Here is a 16,244-nt window from a genome sequence, read left to right on the forward strand (position 1 = left end):
CAAAATTTGTTCTCTTATGAAATTTGTGTACATTTTAATTTGTTTTTCTCGTGAATGCTATTTAGACCATGATATGAGCAGAAGCAGGCCATTTGGCCCAACAAATCTGCTCTGATGGCAGCACGACTGTGCAGGCCCATGGATGTCAGCAAGTTTGACTGGCAGGAAGAATTTAAAGACAACTTTATAGAGCAGGCATAGAGTAGAGGAAGTCAGAGTAGGAGGGCGTTGGCTCAACAGGGCTTTGGGGATAACGGGTCGAGGCGAGTTAAGTTACTTGTGAAGAATAGGAATAGGAAGTATGTCTATGGGGCTGGTGTTCTGTACTGGGTGTCAGATGTGGGATGTGTGGTTAGCTCCCAGCCTCCTGGTCAGCCACATCTGCCCCTTAGGGACTGGGGTAGGGAACTGGAGATGCAGCTCGATGACCTTGTCTGGTCAGGGAAAGAGAGGTGATAGGGAGGAGCTATAAACAAGTATTGACACCGGGACCTCGGGAGACAGGTAAGTGGGTAACCGTCAGGAGAGGGAAGGGCAAGAGTCAGATACTAGAAAGTACCCCAGTGGCTGTTCCCCTTAACAATAAGTATTCCTGTTTGACTACTGTTGGAGGGGGGGAGGGGGAACTGACCTGGGGGAAGCAGCAGTGACTGCACCTCTGGCACAGAGTCTGGCCCTGTGGCGCAGAAGGGTAGGGAAAGGAAGATGATGGCAGCAGTGATAGGGAACTCTAGTTAGGGGGTCAGATAGGCGATTCTGTGGACGCAGGAAAGAAACATGGATAGTAGTTTGCCTCCCAGGTGCCAGAGTCCAGGATGTTTCTGATCACGACCACCATATCCTGAAATGGGAAGGTGAACAACCAGAGGTCGTAGTATATATTGGTACCAACGACATAGGTAGGAAAAGGGAGGAGGTCCTGAAAACAGACTACAGGGAGTCAGGAAGGAAGTTGAGAAGCAGGACCACAAAGGTAGTAATCTCAGGAATACTGCCTGTACCACCAGTGAGTATAGGAATACAGTGAGGTGGAGGATAAATGCGTGACTGAGGGATTGGAGCAGGGATTCAGATTTCTGGATCATTGGGACCTCTTTGGGGCAGGTGTGACCTGTACAAAAAGGACAGGTCGCACTTGAATCCCAGGGGGTCTAATATCCTGGTGGGGAGGTTTGCTAAGTCTATTGGGGAGAGTTTAAACTAGAATTCCTGGGGGTTGGGAACCAAACTGAAGAGACAGAGGAAGAGGTAGTTGGCTCACAAATAGAGGAAGCTTGGAGACAGTGTGAGAGGGAGGATAGGCAGGTGATAGAGAAGGGATATGCCCAGACTGATGGTTTGAGGTGTCTATTTTAATGCAAGAAGCATCACGAACAAAGCGGTTGAGGTTACAGTGTGGATCAATATTTGGAGATATGATGTTGTGGCCATTACAGAGACTTGGGTGGCTCAGGGGCAGGAATGGTTAGAGTGCCAGGCTTTAGATGTTTCAGAAAGCACAGGGAGGGAGGCAAAAGAGGTGGGGGTGTGGCACTGCTCATCAGAGATAGTGTTATGGCTACAGAAAAGAAGGAAGTCATGGAGGGATTGTCAACTGAGTCTCAGTGGGTGGAAGTTAGGTACAGGAAGGAATCAATAACTCTACTGGATGTTTTTTTATATATAGACTGCCCAATGGTAACAGGGACATCGAGGAGCAGATAGGGAGACAGATACTGGAAAGATGCAATAATAACAGGGTTGGCATGATGGGTGATTTTAATTTCCCCAATATTGATTGGGGTTTAGATGAGGTGGAGTTTGTTAGGTGTTTTCAGGAAGGTTTCCTGAGACAATATGTAGATAAGCCTACAAGAGGAGAGGCTGTACTTGATCTGGTATTGGGAAATGAACCTGGTCAGGTGTCAGGTCTCTCAGTGGAGAGCATTTTGGAGATAGTGATCACAATTCTATCTCCTTTACCATAGCATTGGCGAGGGATAGCAGAAACTTGGAAGCATAAATTGGGAGCAGATGTTCTCAGGGAAATGTACAGCAGAAATGTGGCAAATGTTCAGGGGATATTTACATGGCGTTTGTCATAGGTATGTTCCAATGAGACAGGGAAAGGGAAGGATGGTAGGGTACAGGAACCATGGTGTACAAAGGCTGTTGAAAATCTAGTCAAGAAGAAAAGCTTATGAGAGTTTCAAAAAACTACGTAATGACAGAGATCTAGAAAGTTACAAGGCTAACAGGAGGGAGCTTAAGAATGAAATTAGGAGAGCCAGAAGGGGCTATGAGAAGGCCTTGGCAAGCTGGATTAAGGAAAACCCCAAGGCATTCCAAAAGTGCGTGAAGAGCAAGAGGATAAAACATGAGAGAATAGGACCAATCAAGGGCGACAGTGGAAAAGTGTGTGTGGAACCAGAGGTTTAGCGGAGGTACTTAATGAATACTTTGCTTCAGTATTCACCACGGAAAAGGACCTTGGCGATTGTAGGGATGACTTACAGTGGATTAAAAAGCTTGAGCATATAGACATTGAGAAAGAGGATCTGCTGAAGCTTTTGGAAAGCATCAAGTTGGATAAGTTACTGGGACCGTAAGAGATATACCCCAGGCTACTGTCGTAGGCAAGGAATGAGATTACTGAGCCTCTGACGATGATTTTTTCATCATCAATGGGGGCGGGAGAGGTTCCAGAGGATTGGAGGGTTGTAGATGTTGTTTCCTTATTCAAGAAAGGGAGTAGAGATAGTCCAGGAGATTATCGATCAGTGACTCTTAGTACAGTAGTTGATAAGTTGGAGAAGATCCTGAGACAGGATTTATGAACATTTAGAGAGGCACTAGTCAGCATAGCTTTGTCAAAGGCTTTTTTGAGGATGTGACTAAACACGTGGATGAAGGTAGGGCAGTAGATGTAGTGTATATGGATTTCAGCAAGGCATTTGATAATGTGCCCCTTGCAAGGCTTATTAAGTAAGGAGGACTGGATCCAATGGGACATTGCTTTGTGGATCCAGAAGGCAAAGAGTGGCTGTAGATGGGTCATATTCTGCATTGAGGTTGGTGAGCAGTGGTGTGCCTCAGGGATCTGTTCTGGGACTCCTACTCTTCGTGATTTTTATAAATTACCTGGAAGAGGAAGTGGAGGGATGGGTTAGTAAATTTGCTGCTGACACAAAGGTTGGAGGTGTTGTGGATAGTGTGGAGGGCTGTCAGAGGCTACAGCGGGACATTGATAGGATGCAAAACTGGCCTGAGAAGTGGCAGATGGAGCTCAACCCAGATAAGTGTGAGGTGATTCATTTTGGTAGGTCAAATATGATGGCAGAATATTGTATTAGTGGTAAAACTCTTGGCAGTGTGGAGGATCAGAGGGATCTTGGGGTCCGTGTCCATAGGACACTCAAAGTTGCTGCGCAGGTTGATTTGTGGTTAAGAAGGCACACAGTGTGTTGACCTCCTTCAACTGTGGGATTGTGTTCAAGAGCTAAGAGGCAATGTTACAGCTATATAGGACCCTGGTCAGATCCTACTTGGAGTACTGTGCTCAGTTCTGGTCAGCTCACTACAGGAAGGATGTGGAAGCCATAGAAAGGGTGCAGAGGAGATTTACAAGGATGTTGCCTGGATTGGGGAGCATGCCTTACAAGAAAAGGTTGAGTGAACTTGGCCTTTTCTCTTTGGGGCGATGGGAGGACAAGAGGTGTATAAGATGATGAGAGGCATTGATCATGTGGATAGTCAGAGGCTTTTCCCCCAGGGCTGAAATGGCTAATATGAGAGGGCACAGTTTTAAGGTGCTTGGAAGTTGGTAAAGAGGTGATGTCAGGGATAAGTCTTTATTTTAAAAACACAGAGTGGTGAGTGCATGGAATGGGCTGTCAGTGACTGTGGTGGAGGTGGATACAATAGGGTCTTTTAAGAGACTCCTGGATAGGTACATGGAGCTTAGAAAAATAGAGGGCTATGAGTAACCCTAGCTAATTTCTGAAGTAAGTACATGCTCAACACAGCATTGTGGGCTGAAGGGCCTGTATTTGCTGTAGGTTTTCGATGTTTCTGCCATTTCATCATGGCTGTTCCAATTTTCCTCTCAGCCCCAATCTCCTATTTGTCTGTAATGCTGCTGCAAGTATGTTTTCCATTGCACCTGTGCATACATGTACTTGTGCATATGACAATAAACTCAACTTTGACCGGCGACACAGTTAACTGAAGTGGCCAAGAGACAAAAATAAATCCCTAAGGAATTACGAAAGAGATAGTGATAAGAAAGAGAAGCCACTACTGAGATCCAAAAATAGCAGTGCTCAAAGCTCGTCAGCAGAGGTGGAGCATTGCAGAAGCGTGAGAAACTGAAGGAAAAAAAGAGGGGAAAACAAATGGGATTAGTATAAATAGTGTGTGACGATCAGCACAAATCTGGTGGGCTAGAGTGTCTGTTTCCATGTGTATGAATCAACTGGAGATCAGTCACAGTGAAAGAGGGGAACCATCTGCAACAATGAGACAGTGCTCTTACAAACACCTCTAAAAGAGTTTTATTTGGAATTGTCAATACATAAATATAGTAACAATTTAAATATTTAACAAGTCATAAGCGTTGAATTGAAATGAAGCATTAATCGTGAAATCAACCTGGGAGTAAAATTCCTTTGCAATGATTTATCGGCATTTTACCAGGAGGAGTCGCCCTATTTTAGAGCAGAATTTGTTTTGAAGCATTAGTTGCAGCATCATTTAAGTTCACACTGGTACAATGTTCAATACACTTCACCCACAGATGTGACGTTCCTCTACCTGAAGGAAATACCACTTTGCAGTAAGATTTGGTCACACTTAAAAATAAAATCACAGTACTTAAAGATGTTTAGACTGCTAAGTGGCTTCCAAGTGGACTAAATTCCATTGAAAGCAGCTGTCAATAAGACAAAACTGCTGGTTCTTCTCGGTGGGGCCTGGTTGATTTTTCCTGAACAACATAGATAAATTGGAACTAGTCAATTTCCAGTGATCTGTGATTCTCTTGGCTGAGGAATACAAAATTGAGCTGTTCTAATGCAAAGAATAGAGTAGGCTCTCAGAGTGACACTACAAAGTAAAATATAATTTGCTGGATACAGTTATGAAGTATCAGGTAAAGAATGCAAATAAAATTGAGTCTGTAGCAATCAGATTGTTTGCTATAGAATATTGCTTAATTCAACAGTTTCTCATTCCATCAAGAGTGAACTCACAATACTACTCTCAAAATTGCACGATGCCTACATAACAAAAACCACTTTGAAACTATCTCCTTCAGGAGTACTGTAAATAATTGAGGTCCTGGAACAATTAATTTTATCCAAGGCTGACCAGCTATCACCTCTGGCAGCTCTAATGAAGCACTCCCACTGGTGGGAGGGGAAGGGGTATTACTTTGAAGTATCACAAGCTCCAAAAAAAATTATCTAGAGACCACATCAAAAATCAGAAAACTTCTTGAAAGTACCAAATTGATGAGATGATGAAAGTTTCTTTGCAATATAATTGATACAGCTGTTACCATTTCCATTCAATTATTTCCTGGGACTTCTGACTTGCTTCTCAGGGACCTTACCCTGAACCTCACAATACTTCTAGAAACCATTCTTGGCCAATTCTAATAATAAAACTAAATTTAGAGAAGTTAGCCTTAAAATTTAATAACTGGAAATTAACGGATCAGTTACTTTATCAAAAGTAAGTTCAGTCCTGCCCAATTGGCTTCTGGGTCTCAGCAGTTGTTGCTGATACAGACTTCCAGTCAAGTCAAACTTATACAAAGTTCTCAGAAATATTAGAGATAAGTGTTAAAACAAAAATTTTGGGAAAATATTCATACACAAACAATACAACTTCCATAACAGTACTAAACCATAAGAGTTTCAGTGTTGTGCTCCATCTTCACAATACAGTATCTGAAGCAGTATGTCTCAAAATTCACAAGTGTTATTGTATTACAGTTTGAATGGAAAATTTTCAGAGATAGAACAACCAATGACAAGGGCAAACACAACAGTGGCCTCCATTACAAGAGTGTTTCCACCATAAAATATAGGATTAGGCTACTGGCCCATAACCGCTGCTTCACCATTTAGTCATGTTTCTTTATCCCCAGCTTCCTTCTGCTTGTAACTCTTAACCCATTTACCAATCAAGAACTTATCAATTCAAGCAAAGACAACTAACTGCTATAGGGCTCAGGTGAGACTACTGAAATAATTGCGTACCATTCTGATTTCCAATAAAAATATATGGAGAGCACAAAAGGTGTATGCTCTTTAGAATTTAGATGGTTGAAAACAATCTCATTAAAACAAATGAAATTATTTTGGGGATTCACAGAGGAAATGCATGGATGATGGTTTGACTGGCGTGGCTAGAACCAGGAGTCACAGGCTCAGAATAGATGGTCAATCAGTTAGAAGGTGAGAAGAAATTTCTTCACACAGGAAGTAGCCAATCTTCAGAATTCTTTTGAGGAAAGGGGCTGTGCAGGCTCAACCACGGAGTTCAGTCACTCAGAAATCAATGGATCGCTGGGCAATGAAAGAACATAGGTTTATAACACTGAGGTTAAAGATCAGCCAAAAGATTACCAAATGGCACCAACCTTTTTATCTTAACCAATAACTTTCTCGATTTACCCACTTTGCATTAGTAAAACTTAACTACTGTTGACCAAAATGGGACAGTTTTCCATTGGCTAGCAAAGACAGGTTTAAAACATGCACTACACTTTTTTTTGGGAGGGGGGCAAGTGAAAAGGTAGTAAGGAGAGGGAACAAATTACAGTGGAAAAGTTTTTAGGCAACATAGCAGTCTGCAGGAACAAAGTTCAGAGCCATTAGCCTATTGTACACAGCTAACAATGACATTGTATTACTAATTTGCCTCCTTGAACATTTGATCATTGATTTTAAAATCACTTAATTTTTCTAAGCACTAACTGGGTTGATTTAAGTTGATGGGGGTATACATTAGAGTATGGGATGCTTTGTGGCAAAAACAGTTTTAAAAGTGGATTGATTTTTAAAATTGTCACAACAGAAAGGGAGAAAGCAGTGGATTTAAGATTTCCTAATGAACTGGCACAAACAGTGCCTCAACTATTTTGACTGGTAAATCTCCAATACTGGAACACTATGAAAAATGGAAATAAGTTAACTTCAGAACAAACCACTGTGCCTTCATCTGGGCACTTAGCCCTCACTTGGTTGAGTAATCGAGATAGGACAGACGTCCACTGTAGTTTCAGCTCTTTGGATCAATTATGAGTCTCAAAGATACATAGGCTGCACAGAAAGAACCAATTTATTTCCCACTTGGAAGACAAAACAACCATTGGATGATTGTACTCACAAATAAATAAAGATACCATGCTATTAAGGGAATATGTGTAAAAAGCCCCACAAGTGGAATGTAGAAGCTATTGGAATGATCTAAAATTTCAATAAGTTCAATAGTTCACAGCTATTTTCTCTGGAGGAGGGATATAGAGAAAGAATTGGGATCCTTAGATTTGAGCCAAGCCTCATAGGCCTCCACACAACACAAACCAAATCTGGAATTCTCCTCTCATCACCCCACAACCCCTCAAGAGTAAACAAGCACAGCGAACATCAGAACTTTCAAGACTTAAAAAACAAATTTCTAAGGCAAGGGAATCAAAGGATATGGAAGAACTTACTCCAGTTCCTATATCAAATTTGAACTTCATTGTGTTAAAATATTCATTGCAGGTTTTAAGTTGTGCTTCATAGTATCTTTGTTCCTTCTATTAAGATGCAAAACGAAAGTACCACAGGTGGAATAAATGCTAATTGTAAGCATATGGCAAAAAAAGTTTCAGTTAAAATGTGTGTAACAGGCAGTCCCCGGGTTACGAACGAGTTCCATTCCTGAGTCAGTCTTTAAGTCGGATTTGTATGCATCTGGTATTATTTAGCGTCAGTTAGTCAAATGTTTGTCTTAGTATATATTTTACCTTTCTATGCATATAAAACACTTAAGAAACGTATGTATTCTAATAATTAAACCACTGCATTGCTTACCCACTGCAGCCTAATGCTTTTCCAATGACCGAAGGCGTTTCACCTCTTTCTAAACGCTTTATTATTTCCACTTTATTTTCAATCGTGATCGCTTCCCGTCAATGGAACAGAAACACTGTGGGCGGTGGGTCCCAAGCTTTGCCAGCTCCCGAGCTCCGCTGGGTCCTAAGGACCACCGCACTGAATTCCCGGGTCCTAAAGTCCACCGCACTGCGACAGGTTAAATGGGACAAGTGGGGGCTGTGCTGGGTTTGGGTATTTCATCCTCCACAATATTCCGCGTGGGAATTTGAACTGGAGGTGGCAGTGTTTTTTTTTTTTACGAGGTCAAGTTGCAAGCTCGACATTGACCCAGCACGAATGGAGAGCGCGCTCGGAAGTGGTCTGTCACTGGATCAAACCGTTCTTGAGCCCGGCGCTGATCTCACTGCGCCACCAGCCAACCGGAAAAGGGGAGAGCGCGAGCGGGGTCAGGGTGAATGTTGCTAAGAAAAATTTAAGCTAAGTACAAAGTTATACACTCAACAGTGTCAACGGCAACAACTTAAAATGGCGGACAGCGTTCTCCTTCCTCAGTTCGTAAGTCAGACGTTCGTAACTTGGGGACTACCTGTAGTAGATAATCTATGAGGACAAAGCATAGACATGATTTGTTTTCTGAAGGCAAAAAAAGAAATAAAAAACAACTGCAATGAGATTAGCTTAGCCCAACTTGAGATACTTGTGACCTTTTACATACCATTAAAATGTAACAGTCTAAATTCCTGAATTAACTATCACTGTTGCTAATTACACTTCAAAATAATTCTGTGGATTGAAGAACTGAGGATGCAACCATGCAAATGACTAGCTTTTATTTTCCAGTTTGAGGCTTGTTGTACCCAACACCATCACTATCCATTAACCCCAACAAGCCATTCAGCATCCCAAACCCCAGATTTTATCATTTGCTGCAAAAGTCAGATAGGTGGTTTAGTCTTTTCAAGAGTATGTACAATCAACATTGGACAATTAAAAGTGAAACTAGCCTCAGCAAATTGCACAGGAACTGAGTAACAGTTGCAAGAAGAAGAATGGGAATAGAGTAGAGCGCTCCAATGTGGAGCAAACAGTAAGTAGTGTAATCAGCTGAGCAGCTTCCCATGTTTCTACAACTTGGTGATTGGAGACTTTAGTCCCACAGAGTCAAAATCAACCATTACATTTCAATTTGTTAGATGAGAGTTTAATTGGATCACTGGATGCATCAACAGATTGTAATACTCAATGTTGATCAAACCAGGATTCAAAAGATGTACACTATACTACAGTATCTAAGGATGGCTGCAAAGACATAATGGAAGCATATCAGTCCAGAAATCAAAGAACAGACTTTAAAGTAGAAATGAAAGGCACATTCCCCTTTTCAATTCTCACCTTGCCGTTTCAAGGAACATAATGGGACAGCAATGGCATAAACACATAATAAGGAGTATGAAGTTAGAGCGAAAGAATAGGTTTTTAGCTAAGTATCAAAATTCCCTTCTCCACCGTCTCAACAGCAGATCGAGTTAATCTTGCTTGTATCTATTGCACTGGTTTATTTTACTATTGTTCATCCTACTATCACAGGTTGCATTAAACATGCCTAGAGTTTGTGGTTATACCTTCTAATTATTTACATCGCAACTTCTAGAAAACACCGGGTTTTCTTAAACCTCACTTCTACAGTCATGGGTTAAATCACTAGAAAACATGGAATGCTTGACCTAATTTCACGCTGACGTAGATAGAGGACTGTGAGACAATAAGGTTTATCTTTCCCTTCACTGCAATCCCAATGTTAGTTTTTCTTATCTGCTGCTTTGGAAAAATCTGTATTAGCAGTCCATGATTTCTTGACACGAAACAGACAACTATGTACTATCGCGAAGTACATTACCAAAACAAAACTGGGCATCTCTCAAACATGACACTTATTCACTCATTGGCAAGCAACAGAAAAACATGAACAGACAAAAACTTATCATCACAATATTAAAAAAAAAAATCATTTAGGTCTATCAAAAAATTACAGAAAATCATACAAACACTAATAGTACAAAACACCCTCTTGAAAATTGTACTTCAATCCTCACAACCAAGATTTACCAGAATCATTGTGCAACTTTTAAACTTTAGCAGATACTGATCAGGATTTGGAAGGCTGCTTTGGAAAAAGTTAAATTCCTGTGCATTCCCTGTCGAAGCCATAACTCTGTTTTAGCATTGCTGACTAATCCTCCATGTGTAGACTAGCTCATGGACAGAATCCCTTCTGATCACCAGCGAAAGCAGGTCACGACACCACAGGAGTCATATCCCAAAGCTGCAGGGAATTACATTCAAATGAGCAATTTTAATAAAAGTTATTTACAATTCAAATTCATAAAAGTAAATTAAACTGCTCTCCCCCAAGGTACCTTAGCCACGTTATTAGCAGAGGTAACTATGTCCTCAATACTTTGCAGAAGTTAAGCTACTCATTAATACATAATATACACTGCAGACTAAATGCAAATTATAAGCAAATGCAACTCAAGAAAACTAAATTGTAGCTTTTATAAACAAAAAGCTAGAATCTGCAATGCAATAATGGTTTTCATGTCTTTACTTGCACTGATCAATTCCTTCATAAGAAAACAGGTTCCAACTTAGTAAAGAGGAAGGAATTTCCTGGAAACTTGGCCTGTCTGTGCCAAGTGAAATTAATAGATCGTGGATAAGTTGATTTCACTCCACCTCAGCAGCAGAAACAGCAAGTAGAACTGCACACATTTCCCACACCCCTTATCACTTGCCCGCAGTCCTTTCCTAGTCTCCATTTAACCATTTGTCCTTAACTGTCTCTCTCAATGCTCCTTTTCTCCTTCCTTTCCCCTGCACTCTCTCTCTGTCAGCTCATCATTTTCTAGGTGCCAGTTTGCCATGTGTAGTGTATTGCTGAGGTCTCCCCAAAACATAATCTTCCCTAAGTCCTAAAGTAGGAGTTCCCACCTCTTTTTTAATGCCATGGACCCTTACCATTCACCAAGGGGGGTGGGGTGTCGGTGAACCCCAGGTGGGGAACTCCTCCACTTAAGCCTTTGACAGGGCATGGGGATGGAGCCTCAGCTTCAAGCAAAGCCCAGCAAGATTTTGTAGCAGTTTTTACATTTCTAATATTATTACTTGAAATACACAAAAGTTTGCAGCTATATAGGACCCTGGTCAGACCCCACTTGGAGTACTGTGCTCAGTTCTAGTTGCCTCACTACAAGAAGGATGTGGAAGCCATAGAAAGGGTGCAGAGGAGATTTACAAGGATGTTGCCTGGATTGGGGAGCATGCTTTATGAAAACAGGTTGAGTGAACGCGGCCTTTTCTCCTTGGAGCGACGGAGGATGAGAGGTGACCTGATAAGAGGTGTATAAGCTAGAATCTGCAATGCAATAAAGAAATGGTTTTCATGTCTTTACTTGATGTGGTTGTCTGAACAGCCAGTTCCTGTGCTGTGCCATGTTCTGTTCTATTGATCTCCAGCAGGTCAGGCTGACACATGATGGCCAAGATGAATTTTACAGCACAATGTCAGCAAGATCAGGGCCTCCATTAGAATCCAGTAATGTGGTGGAATGACAAAAGTGAAGGCATATTACTCAGCAGGTTTGCATAAGTCAAAGACTTAATTACCTGTGAGCATCTGAACATGGGCTTGATTTAATTTCACCACAAATACAGACCCATTCATCAACTAATGCCAGTTCTGAATAGATTATGAAATCAAGGAGGCTTGGTCAGATTACTTGTATTTGACATTTCTTTAAAAAAATTTCTCCCCCAATTTTTTCCCCTCCTGGCCACATTTAATATGTTATCTTTACGCAAGGAGAGTGATTTGTATTACAAAGTAAAGTGTTTCCAACAAGTTGGAATCCCAAAATCATGAAATTCTTTCCCTAACAGTGTTGAGTACACCCAGACTTCCAAGGACTGCAGCGGTTCAAGGTGGCAACTCACCACCACCTTCACAAGGGCAATTACATGTTCAGCCTGCAAAGCCTACATCCTTTGAACGAGTAATAAAAATAATTTAAAAAGCACCTGGGTACAAAACAATTTACATGAGTAAAAGTTACACTGGGGTAGACTCGTGCTTCATTTTCTCACCTTGATAATCCGGTCATTTCCCGAAGTTAACAACCAGCCTCTCGTTACATCAAATGCCATGTGGACCACAGAATGCTTGCTGTCGTGGAAAGTTGCTGTGGGTGCTCGTCTGCAAACACAAATCATGTACGAAAGCACAAAAGGTTAAAAGCTAGTGCTGAAAAGCATCATGAATTAATAAATATTTCTTCACAGCTTTAATTATGTGGCATCTGCAGAAGCAAATGATGATATAGGCAAGGCCAATGAAGTGAATTCACTGCAAGGATGGTTTTTAATATTCTTGATAAGATTCCAAAAATCCAACAATTTTTGAGGTATTGCAATTTATCTCCTCTGCAGGAATTAAGATGTCAGAGCCAACTTTTTTTCTGGTAAGCTGATATGATAGTTCATCACACCTTCTTGATATTTATTGCTTATTTATTATTACATTTTTTTCTTTGGACAGTTTGTTGTCTTTTGCACACTGGTTGTCAGCCCTGTTGGAGCAGTCTTTCATTGATTCTATTATGGTTATTAGATTTATTGAGTATGCCTGCCTGCAAGAAAATGCATCTCATCATTGTATATAGTGACATACATGTTGAACTTTGACGGCTCTCTATACGTCTCTATTTTTCTCCTCAGGACTCATTAATCTGTACCTCCAAGATGTCCTCCAACATTAGCAAATTCAAATCTTCATTTTAACACACTTTTCTTTATTTTCTTCATTTTAAATCACTTTTTCTTTATTCCCTTAATCTTTTTCTTTAGATACTCACATCTCCCATTTCCTTGCATTCCAATATAACAACGGATAATCGCAAAGCAGGCTCTATTCTCTAACACCACCCCATTCTTGCTGACAACTAATTAACCTATTACCATATTGAAGACAGAAGAAGCTGCAAATGCTGGGACCTGGAGCAATAAACATCTCCTGGAGGAACCCAATAGGTCAAGTAGCATCTGTGGTAATTTTAGCTAGGACACATATGGGTACACATAGCTTCTCCTTTGAGTTGTAGGAGGTGAGAGGAGTTAAAATAACAATTGGAATCGAGTGTAGCTGAATCCCGATACAGGACTTCAACTCGAAATGTCAACAAGTCCTTCATTGCACAGGTCCTGCTTGGCCTGTTGAGCTTTCCAGCAGATGGCTTGTTGCAACCTACCGGCACATATCTGGTATGTGGAAGGGAGCCAAAGTATCACGGAAACCCACACGTTCACAGGTGGAACAAGCAAACACCATACCAACAGCGTCTTACATTAGGATCGAACCCTGTTGCTTTCTAAACTCAAGGTCACCACCCTATTCATCTAATTGCTCCTTCAGAAAGAGACAGAATTGACTATAAATCACCCAGAATCAACAATTCACTTATGCACATGGGCAATTTAATGAACAATTAATCGTCCAACATGCACCTCTCTGGGATATGGAAGGAAACTGGAGCACCCTTTTTTTTTGGGGGGGGGGGATGTAGTGGGGTGGATCCACGTAGTAAGAGAGAATGAGGCAGCACCAGAGATCAGGATTGAACCTGCGTTACTGAAGATTTGAGGTAGCAGTGTATGAGCTGTGCTACTATGTCACTTTGTGCCTCTACTTTCAGAGATTTTACTCCCTGACACACCTATTTAATGGCAACTGAAGGTATTTCTGAGGAGGAGGTCGTAATTTGTAAAACCTTTAAAAGAATCTGAAGCAACAACAGTCTGACTCTAGAGTGACAACATTACTGTTGAGTCAAGCAGGATAGTTCAATAAAAATACATTAATTTTAGACAATAGACAGTAGGTGCAGGAGTAGGCCATTCGGCCGTTCTAGCCAGCACCGCCATTCACTGTGATCATGGCTGATCATACACAATCAGTACCCCATTCCTGCCCTCTCCCCATATCCCTTGACCCCGCTATCTATAAGAGCTCTATCTAACTCTCTCTTGAAAGCATCCAGAGACTTGGCTTCCACTGCCTTCTGGGGCAGAGCAATCCACATATCCACCACTCTCCGGGTGAAAAAGTTTTTCCGCATCTCTGTTCTAAATGGCCTACCCCTTATTCTTAAACTGTGGCCTCTAGTTCTGGACTCACCCATCAGCAGGAACATGCTTCCTGCCTCCAGCATGTCCAATCCCTTAATAATCTTATATGTTTCAATCAGATCCCCTCTCATTCTTCTAAATTCCAGTGTATACAAGCCCAGTCGCTCCAATCTTTCAACATATGACAGTCCCGCCATTCCGGGAATTAACCTTGTGAACCTACGCTGCACTCCCTCAATAGCAAGAATGTCCTTCCTCAAATTTGGAGACCAAAACTGCACACAATACTCCAGGTGGGGTCTCACCAGGGCCCTGTACAGCTGCAGAAGGACCTCTTTACTCCTATACTCAATTCTTCTTGTTATAAAGGCCAGCATGCCATTAGCTTTCTTCACTGCCTGCTGTACCTGCATGCTTGCTTTCATTGACTGATGTACAAGAACACCTAGATCTCATTGTACTTCCCCTTTTCCTAACTTGACTCCATGTAGATAGTAATCTGCCTTCCTGTTCTTACCACCAAAGTGGATAACCTCACATTTATCCACATTAAACGGCATCTGCCATACCTTTGCCCACTCACCCAACCTGTCTAAGTCACCCTGCATTCTCATAACATCCTCCTGACATTTCACACTGCCACCCAGCTTTGTGTCATTGGCAAATTTGCTAATGTTACTTTTAATCCCTTCATCTAAATCATTAATGTATATTGTAAACAGCTGTGGTCCCAGCACCAAACCTTGCTGTACCCCACTGGTCACAGCCTGACCATTCCAAAAGGGACCCGTTAATTGCTACTCTGTTTCCTGTCAGCCAGCAAGTTTTCAATCCATGTCAGTACTCTGCCCCCAATACCATGTGCCCTAATTTTGCCCACTAATCTCCTATGTGGGACTTTATCAAAGGCTTTCTGAAAGTCCAGGTGCACTACATCCACTGGCTCTCCCTTGTCCATTTTCATAGTTACATCCTCAAAAGATTAGTCAAGCATGATTTCCCCTTCATAAATCCATGCTGACTCGGACTGATCCTTCTACTGCTATCCAAATGTGTTGTAATTTCCTCTTTTATAATTGCCTCCAGCATCTTTCCCGCCACTGACATCAGGCTAACCGGTCTATAATTCCCTGTTTTCCCTCTCCCTCCTTTCTTGAAAAGTGGGACATTATCCACCCTGCAATCCCCAGGAACTGTTCCTGAATCTATAGAACATTGGAAAATGATTACCAATGCGTCCATGATTTCTAGAGCCACCTCCTTAAGTACCCTGGGATGCAGACCATCAGGTCCCGTGGACTTATCAGCCTTCAGACTCAACTGTCTATCCAACACCGTTTCTTGCTTAATATAAATTTCCTTCAGTTCATCCATTACCTTAGTTCCTTTGGCCACTATTACATCTGGGAGATCGTTTGTGTCTTCACTAGTGAAGACAGATCCAAAGCACCTGTTCAACTCATCTGCCATTTCCTTGTTCCCCATAATAAATTCACCCGTTTCTGTCTTCAATGGCCCAATTTTGGTCTTAACTATTTTTTTGCTATTCACATACCTAAAGCAGCTTTTACTATCCTCCTTTATATTCTTGGCTAGTTTACCTTCGTACCTCATTTGTTCTCGGCGTATTGCCTTTTTTGTTATCTTCTGTTGCTCTTTAAAAGCTTCCCAGTCCTCTGGTTTCCCGCTCATCTTTGCTATGTTATACTTCTCTTTTATTTTTATACTGTCCTTTACTTCCCTCGTCAGCCACGGCCTCCCCTTAGGATCTTTCTCCCTCTTTGGAATGAACCAATCCTGCACCTTCTGCATTATTGCCAGAAATACCTGCCATTGTTGTTCCACTGTCTTCCCTGCTAGGGTTTTGTTCCATTGAACTTTGGCCAGCTCCTCCCTCATAGCTCCACAGTTCCCTTCATTCAACTGTAATACTGACACATCTGATTTTCCCTTCTCCTTCTCAAATTGTAGGTT

General features: G+C 41.6%; 1 protein-coding gene across 2 annotated transcripts in view; it reads right to left on the minus strand.

Annotated features, from left to right (window-relative positions):
* Positions 1-4,516: 4,516 nt before the first annotated feature.
* The window catches only part of wdfy2 (WD repeat and FYVE domain containing 2), a 65,246-nt gene continuing 53,518 nt past the window's right edge, over positions 4,517-16,244 (minus strand). For both annotated transcript variants that reach the window (XM_073045901.1, XM_073045902.1), the window contains exons 11-12: positions 12,234-12,342; positions 4,517-10,413 (exon numbers count right to left, since the gene is read on the minus strand). In XM_073045901.1, coding sequence (XP_072902002.1) covers positions 10,384-10,413; positions 12,234-12,342 — 139 coding nt within the window. In that variant the 3' untranslated portion in view covers positions 4,517-10,383. The remainder of the gene's footprint in view (positions 10,414-12,233; positions 12,343-16,244) is intronic.

The sequence above is a fragment of the Hemitrygon akajei genome, chromosome 5 (assembly GCF_048418815.1).
Source record: "Hemitrygon akajei chromosome 5, sHemAka1.3, whole genome shotgun sequence".
In the NCBI taxonomy this organism is placed as follows: domain Eukaryota; kingdom Metazoa; phylum Chordata; class Chondrichthyes; order Myliobatiformes; family Dasyatidae; genus Hemitrygon; species Hemitrygon akajei.